This window comes from Notothenia rossii (assembly GCF_949606895.1).
Source record: "Notothenia rossii genome assembly, chromosome: 4".
Taxonomy (NCBI): domain Eukaryota; kingdom Metazoa; phylum Chordata; class Actinopteri; order Perciformes; family Nototheniidae; genus Notothenia; species Notothenia rossii.
Window position 1 is genome coordinate 6,265,787 of NC_136902.1, and position 10,549 is coordinate 6,276,335.

At 43.4% G+C, this 10,549-nt stretch overlaps 1 protein-coding gene across 2 annotated transcripts; it reads left to right on the plus strand.

The window, feature by feature from the left end:
• Positions 1-208: 208 nt before the first annotated feature.
• LOC307036525 (uncharacterized protein) lies at positions 209-9,836 on the plus strand. Of its 2 annotated transcripts, XR_013807378.1 has the most exons (7): positions 209-553; positions 1,054-1,227; positions 4,557-4,714; positions 6,137-6,335; positions 6,553-6,650; positions 6,835-6,896; positions 9,790-9,836. XR_013807378.1 is itself a non-coding variant. In XM_079676919.1 (6 exons), the coding sequence occupies exons 1-5, from the start codon at positions 288-290 to the stop codon at positions 6,635-6,637; spliced, it is 882 nt and encodes a 293-aa protein (XP_079533045.1). In that variant the 5' UTR covers positions 213-287; the 3' UTR covers positions 6,638-6,650; positions 6,746-6,885. The 2 variants fall into 2 exon arrangements, 1 of the variants encoding a protein (XP_079533045.1); XM_079676919.1 differs by lacking the exon at positions 9,790-9,836 and having other exon boundaries at positions 213-553; positions 6,746-6,885.
• Positions 9,837-10,549: the final 713 nt, after the last annotated feature.

A 10,549-nucleotide genomic window follows, 5' to 3' on the forward strand; every position in this document is an offset into this window, starting at 1 on the left:
ACTTTTCATAAACAAAAGATAACAATTAAGAAAATGATACTAATACAAAACATAACAACCCCCCTTACAATCCATCAAGAGAGCTAGACATAAGTTATCTATTATAACTATAACTATACGTACTTCACCAAAATAATTAATAAAAACACTAAAATTAAGTGTAAAGAAAAATGTTGACAGATGCTTTTTCTAATGAAATAATAAAAACAAAACCTCGTGACCTCTCGCTGACCTCTGACCGGGTACAATTCCAGCTCTGTGATTGGCTGAGCCTCAGACAGGTGAAGATGGCAGCTCAGGTGCTTACGCTGCTGCTGCTGCTGCTGCTGGGCGGCGGCTCGGTGCTCCTCGCGCTCTACCCCCCCGGATCCGGTCCGGACTCTGATGCGCGAGGCATGGCGGAGCTGCGGCGCGTGCAGAGCCTCGCGACTCAGCCCAGGTACGGAGGGTGCTGGGCGCGAGCTCTGGACAACCTGGACACGCGCTGCACGGACATGACGTCAGAGAGCCAGAGCCGCATCGCGCTGAGCTTCACCTTCTGTCACCTGAGCAGGTAAGTCAGTCAGCAGGCTCTGAACGAGGGGTTTATGCATAATGATCTGATTTGATCTGAATTATTCTTATAGATATTAAATAACCTGAAGGACATGAGATAAGTTTCCTGGATGAACACTTCCCGTTTGACCTTCCATTTCTCATCACATGCTAAATTGATGTGGCTTATTTGAAGCTAATGTACCTGCAGTTGGTGTATTTCACTTATTGTAAGTCAATTTGGATTGAAGCGTAATGAAATGTTATGCTCGTTAAATTGGGAAGTGTGCATATTTAACTGTCATTAACATTTCAGACATTGAGGGATTTTTTTCTATATTGAATATTATTCAAACTATATTCTCTTTCCTCATACTGTGAGAATCCTGAACACGACCTCTACACTCTTTCTGCTGTTTTTCCTTTTTCGTCTTATTTGCAAAAAATAGTCTCATGACTGAATTTCATTGCACAATTCTGTGTCTGTTACATTGACAGTAAATGATTTCTGTCTGTCAGCTCGGGCAGGGATTTCCCATCATGCCCCGAGGGGTCGGAGGTCAGCAGCTGTACAGGGGCGATGGACGCCGTGGCCTTCAACGCCTACACTGAGTTCTTCACACACACACACTCCATCTGTCAACACCTGCAGTCTGAAGCCTGGCAGAGCCGAGCGGAAAACACCATGTTCAGGTGAGACTCCAGGAACATTAACACAGGTGTTTGTGTCGAGCAGCGGAATTAACACACATCTGACCAGAGGTGGGAAGTAGTAGAGTACAAATACTTTGTTACTGTACTTAAGTACATTTTTCTGGCATCAGTACTTTACCCCACTACTTATTTTACTTTGGCTTCTTACATTTTGAATACAAATACCTGTACTTTATACTTCTTACATTTTGAACACAAATACCTGTACTTTCTACTTCTTACATTTTGAACACAAATACCTGTACTTTCTACTTCTTACATTTTGAACACAAATACCTGTACTTTCTACTTCTTACATTTTGAACACAAATACCTGTACTTTGTACTTCTTACATGTTGAACTCAAATACCTGTACTTTCTACTTCTTACATGTCGAACACAAATACCTGTACTTTCTACTTCTTACATGTCGAACACAAATACCTGTACTTTGTACTTCTTACATTTTGAACACAAATACCTGTACTTTCTACTTCTTACATGTTGAACTCAAATACCTGTACTTTCTACTTCTTACATGTTGAACCCAAATACCTGTACTTTCTACTTCTCACATTTTCCAAACAGGCTGGTTCCTTTAGTCTGAATGTGTGTTTGGTGGCGTGATCATTATTATTTAGAGTCATTGCGTGCCTATTGATTTGAACATGATCCATGTATCCATAATTTCCTTTTCTTCTCTAAAGAAGAGGGACCAATGAAAACGTTGTCATGTTGCCGTTGTTCAGCATGGAAACATTCATTAGCTAACAATGACATTATTGTTCTATTAATTTAAAGGGAGGTCAGGTACTCTTTAAAACAGCTGCTAGTTATGGGTACTTTTTACTGAAGTACATTTCAAAGCCTCTTTACTTTGACTTGAGTAAAGAAGTTTAGTCAGTACTTCTACTTTAGAGTATTTTTAAAAAGGAGTATCTGTACTTCTACTTGAGTATAGGATGTGAGTACTTTTGCCATCTCTGGATCTGACACACTGCATTTCACACAGAAACACACCTAACCTAAAACGTTGTCATTCAGCAATTGAGCTTTATAGTAATGTAAACCGTTGAATTAAAAAAAAAAAAAAAAAAAACTCTAAATGTAATTGTTACACACACACCTCCTTAACAGCAACATTTATTCAGTCAATGATATCTCTGTAATATCAGGGTTTGTTTTACCTCTTTTTTTTCAGAAGGAGTATTTTGTAAGTAAAGACAAATATCTGTAAGCTCGCCAGAGAAATAAAAAAGCTACATTAAAAAGTAAAATGCCCTGTGATGGAGTCGTGATCTAATGTGTGTGGGCAATATAATGTAACATGTAAAATATTCACTCCATTTGTGATCCGTACCTGTACACACACACACACACACACACACACACACACACACACACACACACACACACACACACACACACACACACACACACACACACACACACACACACACACACACACACACACACACACACACACACAAACACACACACAGAGAGGGTTCGAGTTACGTGGGAGCCAATGGGAGCTGAGCTCCCATAAGGAGGGGCCTGAGCTCCCACAGACCCAGCGAAATCAAACATCTGTGGGGGTCGCTAATATACATTACCAACAACCATTATTTTTGATCACAAATAATGCATTTTTCAATGTAATGAGTATTATTTACGTTAACGAGGTAAATAGGCAAACAAAACAATGTTTTCCAAAAGAACTACGCATCATATTCTTTCTTGAATGACAATATGCCTGCACTTAACCTCTAAGGTGCGCAATAAAATATCGCGCAATCTATGCCTCTGAGGCTGTGAACGTGCTGCGCGCGCCCTGAAGAATGAACCGTTATATCAACAGACATTCAAATATATTGACAAGATACACACATACATACTACGAGTACCGTAGGCTAGCAGGCGATTACCATGCCGCCCAAAAAAAGGCCATTGTCGCCGACGGGGTCTACAAGCCTGGCTAGTTTTGGTTTTCTCACAACGAAACAAAAAACAGCTTTTGAAAACCAAAATGCACCTGCTAGCGTGACAGCTAGCACTAACCTTGCTGCTACGGAGGGGTGTGTGTGTGTGTGTGTGTGTGTGTGTGTGTGTGTGTGTGTGTGTGTGTGTGTGTGTGTGTGTGTGTGTGTGTGTGTGTGTGTGTGTGTGTGTGTGTGTGTGTGTGTGTGTGTGTGTGTGTGTGTGTGTGTGTGTGTGTGTGTGTGTGCACGTAATTAGCAGTGAAGTCAGTCTCTCTCTCGTTTTATCTGTGAGAGCTTTTTGTATTTTCTTTCATTTGTATAGCTCTTACGTTGTTATTGATTGTGTACGAGTTCCTGTGTTTGAGCATGCGCAGTCTGTCCTGAAGTTGTGGAGAGAGAGTAAAACGTAATAAACGGAGGCGCTGTTTGTGACGCTCCACAAGTACAGAGTTCCTGAGATTTTGTAATTATCTTGAAGCCCTAACACATCAGACACCAATTGTATACTCGCAAGCAATATACCATCAGTTGGAGTCTGCACCTCCAAGGTGCGCAATACATTATTGCAATCAATAGGCGCTTTCACACTGCAGTACTTTCCCCACAAAGGTTCATCAGAACTTAGTTCATCAGAACTCTTTAGTTTTGATGAACTAAGTACAGATCGCGTTCACACCGGAATAAGTCCCTGGGGGTGGATTAGGCAAATGAAGCCTCTGACGTCACTTCTTCTGCTTTGGGTTTACTGGCAGGCCACAAACAACTTCATGCCGTATACTGCCACCCGAAGTCCCCGGCCGGAAGTCCCCGGAGTTGGGGACTGGCTTCTACTGAAGCCTTCCGAGTAAATCTCCAGAACGCCGACACCTCCTCATCTCCACCGCTCCGATGTTTTATTTTGTGTTTCCATAAGTCAGTCCCTCTGCGTTTCTGCGCTGGGCTAATGCTAATAATGCTAATGCTAGGATAATAAAATGACGGCTTCACCAAACCTTTCTTGAGTTTTACGGGGCGTGGTTTGCAATCCGCCCAGCCAATCACAAATAGGAACCTTTTTGTCCCACGAAAGTCCCTGCTCTCTAGCAGGGACGGAAAAAGGGGTAAAAAGGTTCTCATGAACTCATTTTAGTTCCGGCTCTTTTTCGTGTGAACGCGACATTTCGGAACTATATCGGAACTAAAGTGGGAAAAGTACTGCGGTGTGAACGCGGCTTATGCCTGTGACTGTGTGCGTGCGCGCACACGCGCGCATGCGTTAGTTTTAAAGACCCCCATAGAGCTCAGTTTATAATTCGAACCCTGCAACCCACACCCCTATACACTTTTTATATGTGTGTGTGTCTCAGGTTGACGGAGAGCTCAGAAGGTGTAGCGGAGCAGCTTCTGTCCACCAGGCAGATGGCTGAGGAACTCATTGATGCCCAGGCCCTTGCCTTACAGGCACAGAAGGAGATCCTTGACAACGGAGAGGAGCTGAGAGTCACCCTGCAAGATTCTACCCAGGGTATAAAATACATTGTCAAAATAACAGCCTTAAAGACTATCCACTGGGCTAACAAACACGCACAGAAAGAGCCTTAAAGGTCCCCTATACAGTTTTTCCTCAATATATTATAGTTCTCAGATATATACAAAACATGTCTCTGAAGTGTTTGGCTCCAAACACCTAACAGATCATTGCAGCATTACCCATAATCCCCTCTGTTTCAGCCCTGTTTCCAAAGTGCTAATTCTCTGTCTGTTACTTTAGATGAAAATAAGGAGCCCCTCCCCACGTCCCTCTGAGAGAAATTTGGTTAAACAGAACACAATGCTTGCTCTAGGAGGAGATTCAGATGATAAGGTGGTGGGGGGGGGGGGGGGGGGGGGGGGGGGGGGGGGGGGGTTACCTTGGTTGGTGATAAAAGTACAACAATTGGTAGCAAAAAGCAAATTTTGTATTAAAAAAAAAAGCAGCCAAAAATGGGTCACTAGCCTTAACCCAGCTCAAACTGTTTTTCTGTCTACCTGTCTGTCACTCCACCTGTCTCTCTCTCCACCTGTCCACCTGTCTCTCTCTCCACGTGTCCACCTGTCTCTCTCTCCACCTATCTGTCTCTCCTCCCGTCCACCTGTCTCTCTCTCCACCTGTCTGTCTCTCCTCCCGTCCACCTGTCTCTCTCTCAACCCGTCTCTCTCTCAACCCGTCTCTCTCTCAACCCGTCTCTCTCCACCCGTCTGTCTGTCTCTCTCTCTCTCTCCACCCGTCTCTCTCTCCACCCGTCTGTCTCTCTCTCAACCCGTCTGTCTCTCTCTCCACCTGTCTGTCTCTCTCTCCACCTGTCTCTCTCTCTCTCCACCTGTCTCTCTCTGCACTCGTCTCTCTCTCCATCCGTCTCTCTCTCCAACCGTCTGTCTCTCTCTCCACCCGTCTCTCTCTCCACCCGTCTCTCTCTCCACCCGTCTGTCTCTCTCTCCACCTGTCTGTCTCTCTCTCCACCTGTCTCCTTCTCCACCCGTCTGTCTCTCTCTCCACCTGTCTCTCTCTTTCTCCACCCGTCTCTCTCTCCACTTGTCTCTCTCTCCACCCGTCTGTCTCTTTCTCCACCCGTCTGTCTCTCTCTCCACCTGTCTCTCTCTTTCTCCACCCGTCTCTCTCTCCACCCGCCTCTCTCTCCACCCATCTGTCTCTCTCTCCACCTGTCTCTTTCTCCACCCGTCTGTCTCTCTCTCCACCTGTCTCTCTCTCTCTCCACCCATGTCTCTCTCCACCTGTCTCTCTCTCCACCCGTCTGTCTCTCTCTCCACCTGTCTCTCTCTCTCTCCACCCATGTATCTCTCCACCTGTCTCTCTCTCCACCCGTCTGTCTCTCTCTCCACCTGTCTCTCTCTCTCTCCACCCGTCTCTCTCTCCACCTGTCTCTCTCTCCACCCGTCTGTCTGTCAGGCCTGCGCTCTGTGTTCTCGGAGCTGAACGGCGCCTCCAGGCAGCAGCAGGTGGCGCTGTCTGAACTCTTCAACAGAGTGACCTTCCTGCAGAGCTTCCTGATGGTGGAGGCTCACAGCCTGAGCTCCTGCTGCTACAACGCTGCTGCCCTCTGCACCGCCTTCCTCCTGACCGCCACGCAGCGCTCCTCCAAAGCCAGGTAACTCCTCCTCTTCCTCACCTCCACCCTCAGACAGGTAACACCTCCTCCTCCTCTTCCTCTTCCTCATCACCACCTTCAGAGAGGAAACCCCTCCTCTTCACCTCTCCTCTCAGACACCTACTGGTCAAGTTTGTTTTGGCACTGAGTGGCCAATATGTTTATTCAGATCTGTGTTTGATTGATAAACCTTATTGATCTGTGTCTGTTTGTTTAGGTTGATGTTGTTGACATTGGTGTGTTTTAAATGTCTTCCTGGAGAGGAAGATCTACCAGTTTGTGATGAACTCGGATCATCCTGAACACAAACACATGGTCAGCACCTTTCACCTGAGTCTCTGAAGTACTGCTGTAGCTGTGTGTTGTCGTCATAACCGTGTGTGTGTGTGTGTGTGCGTGCGTGTGTGTAGGAGCTGGTCAGTGTGTATGTGAGTGTGTTGCGGCGCTTCATGGTGTGTGTTGGTGTGTGTGTGCTGCTGGTGGTGTGTGTTCGGTACAGAGACCCCGTGCAGCAGAGTCTGCAGGTGCTGCGGCAGCTGAAGGAGGCGCTGCTGCATGCAGGTGAGACGAAGAACAAGAAGAAATGTTGTAAACTGGGAAATAAATCTTAAATATTTTTATAAATATACATTTATATCAGGCATCAACATTTTGTATTTGTCCAGCAGCCGAGAAATGTCCGTTGTTAGTGCAAAGCGGACAGTACAGATAAAGACAAAATAAATTAGCAGACTAATAACACATTAAATGAAGAGGCAAACACACATTTATAAAATAACAATCAAATAGGTGAACATCCAAGGTAGAACAGGGGCCGTATTCACAAAGCATTTTATCTTACCGCTAGGAGTGCTCCTAACTCGCGCTAAAACATTTTACGTAGGAGTTTTTTCTTAAAAGTTATTCACAAAGCCGCTGAGACCTACTCATACTAAGGATAAATCACTAAGAGTGAACTAAGAGTGACGCGCCGTTGCTATGGATGACGTCGATTCTCGTGCATGAGTTTAGAAGCAGTCAGTACGGTGATTGGTTGTTCAGAGTAGGCGGTCTCGGTGAAACTCATCCGCAACATCCCACAAACGAGCCCACTAAATCACCGAAAAACAAGGAAATAGCCTAGGCTAGAAATGTATTCCTATCAAATAGTTATGGACAGTGCAGTTAGCAGAATACACGCATGATGACAAGTTTGTGCAGACCACGATAATGACGTTGTATATGCACGTTAAAGAGAGAGAGCAAACAATAAAAATACGTAAATTGCATTAAATCAAGGAGGCAATTAAAAGCACCCTGCAAACTATTATCCAATGAGCATATTTCCAGCACTTCAACACTTTCAATAACAGCCCATACCGCCGTTAAAGCCCCCCTATCATGATGAATGAAAACAATCTGCGTGTTGATGAAATGTACTTTCTTTCTATTGACGAACACGTCCTCATCTTTTGATGGCGCAATTATTTTTATGTGCGTCCCGTCAATAGCACCGACCACACAGGGCATACCTGCATTTGCCATGAAGTTGGCTTTGATCCTGTGTAGTTGTTGATTGTCCAAAGGAAACCGGATAAACTGTTGGATGATATGTGGTCTAGAGAGCGCGTTGATGGTTTGGTTTATGGCACGGCTGACTGATGGTTGCGATATTCCTAAATCGTCGGCATTGCAAAGTTGCATTTTCCCTGTTGCTAAATATCGTAGTGTTGCCAAACATTTTATTTCCGGACTAATCGGGTTATTCCTGTTAGTCGGGATGATATTGCATCCCGCACTAATTCCACAACAAGTTTGATACCCTCACGATTTAGCCTATATCTCTTGATCAATTCACAGTCTTCCATTGTCTCCAAAACATTTAGTCTCGCAGCCATTTTCAGATTCTTTGTGAATAGGTCTTACTGAGTTAGGAGTCCTCTCGAGGACTTTTAAGCTCTCCCAGACTTAGGTGCTACTTTTAGGCCTAAAATACTTTGTGAATTGCTCTTAGTGAATACAATTAGGAGTCCTAAATGTAAGACTGACACGCCCATTATGTTTAGGAGTTTCTCCTAAACTCGCCAGTTAGGAGCTACTTTTAGCCCTAAGATCCTTTGTGAATACGGCCCCAGATCAGTAGCTGCTTTATAACGTAGAAATCAACAAGTAAAAGTAATGACGTAGCCAGTAATACCAGAAATAGTAACAAAAATAGTAGCAGCCAGTAATAATAATATTATGCATGTATATTACTAAACTAATGCCATATAACCTGGAACATTATTTGGCTGTGCAATGCTAACATCGCTTTAGCATCGTTACTGTATAACACATGTTGTCAGAACTTTCCCCAATTGAACAAACAAAAAACTGAGATCATTGAAGGACCGATTTAAAAGTAATCGCAGAGCTTCAGTCGGCAGACTAAACTCACAAAGCAAGAAATCTGGGTGTAGTGATGGACTCAGACCTGAATTTTAACAGCCACATTAAAACGGTTATTAAGTCTGCATACTATCACCAGATCATATCTAGGATTAAAAAACTAATGTCACAACAGGATTTAGAAAAGCTTATCCACGCCTTTATCTTCAGTAGACTCGACTACTGCAATAGTGTATTCACAGGGCTCACTAAAACACCAGAAAGCTGCAGTTGATTCGGAACGCTGCTGCTCGAGTCCTCACTAACATTTAAGAAAGTGGATCACATCAGTCCGGTTCTGAAATCTTTACACTGTTTTTAAATCAGAAAATGGTTTAGGACCAAAGTATATTAACGATCTCCTGCATCATTATGAACCATCAAGGTGCCTCAGGTCCTCTGGGTCGGGTCTGCTCACGGTTCAGAGAGTAAGAACTAAACATGGAAAAGCAGCGCTTGGCTATTATGCCCCAACAATCTGGAACAAACTGAAACTCTGACTATTTTCAAATCCAGACTGAAAACATATCTTTTTGACGCTGCTTTTAATTGAGCAGTTCATATTCGTACTGCAGTATGCATTTTATCCATGTATTGTATAACTGTTGTGTTTAATTTATTATCTTTGCTTTTTAATGCCTGTGGTAAAATGTCATTATATAATGTGTTTCTGCTGTATTTATTCTTCAATGTCTTTTATTTTATTTTGTAAAGCACTTTGTCGTGTGCTGAAAGGTGCTATATAAATAAACTTGCCTTGCCTTGAGCAATAATCTGGTTTGCAGCATTAATATCATTCAAATGAACACACTACATATCATACATTTATACTTTATTAAACCAACTTTTTACATATTTGTTATTAGATACTTAAGTAAGATCTGCACATTTTTACTTCAAATCTTAATATTTCAGATTTATGTATTTTTGTATTCTTGAATGGAGCAACTTTTTTAAAATCCAATTTTCCCCAGGGGATAAATGGAGTGTATCTTATTCTACATTTGTAATGTCTTTCCAAGCCACTCATTACTCCGTCTGTCTGCAGAGAGTTTGGGGGAGCAGCAGCAGAAGAAGAATCAGTTATGGGTGAAGGTGAGAACAAAAGGAAGTGATGTCACAGAGGAAAACGTTATTTCCTGTTTGATCCAACTAACCAATCGGTTCTCTTCCAGAGGAGGTCAGGGAGCAGAAGAAGACATGAGGTGCCCATGGTGGAGGAAATAAAAATAGTAGAAGAAGAAGAAGAAGAGGAGGAGGAGTGCAGCACTTTGGTGTCTCCCACCGACATCACAGATCAGTCTACCCTCTCTCTCATGGGTCAGTCCCACCTCTTCTCTACTTTAAAGAGTCCTCTCCTGCTGATGTTCAGGTGTATATCAGTATGTAGTGTCTCTACTTTAAAGAGTCCTCTCCTGCTGATGTTCAGGTGTATATCAGTATGTAGTGTCTCTACTTTAAAGAGTCCTCTCCTGCTGATGTTCAGGTGTATATCAGTATGTAGTGTCTCTACTTTAAAGAGTCCTCTCCTGCTGATGTTCAGGTGTATATCAGTATGTAGTGTCTCTACTTTAAAGAGTCCTCTCCTGCTGATGTTCAGGTGTATATCAGTATGTAGTGTCTCTACTTTAAAGAGTCCTCTCCTGCTGATGTTCATGTGTATATCAGTATGTAGTGTCTCTACTTTAAAGAGTCCTCTCCTGCTGATGTTCAGGTGTATATCAGTATGTAATGTCTCTACTTTAAAGAGTCCTCTCCTGCTGATGTTCAGGTGTATATCAGTATGTAGTGTCTCTACTTTAAAGAGT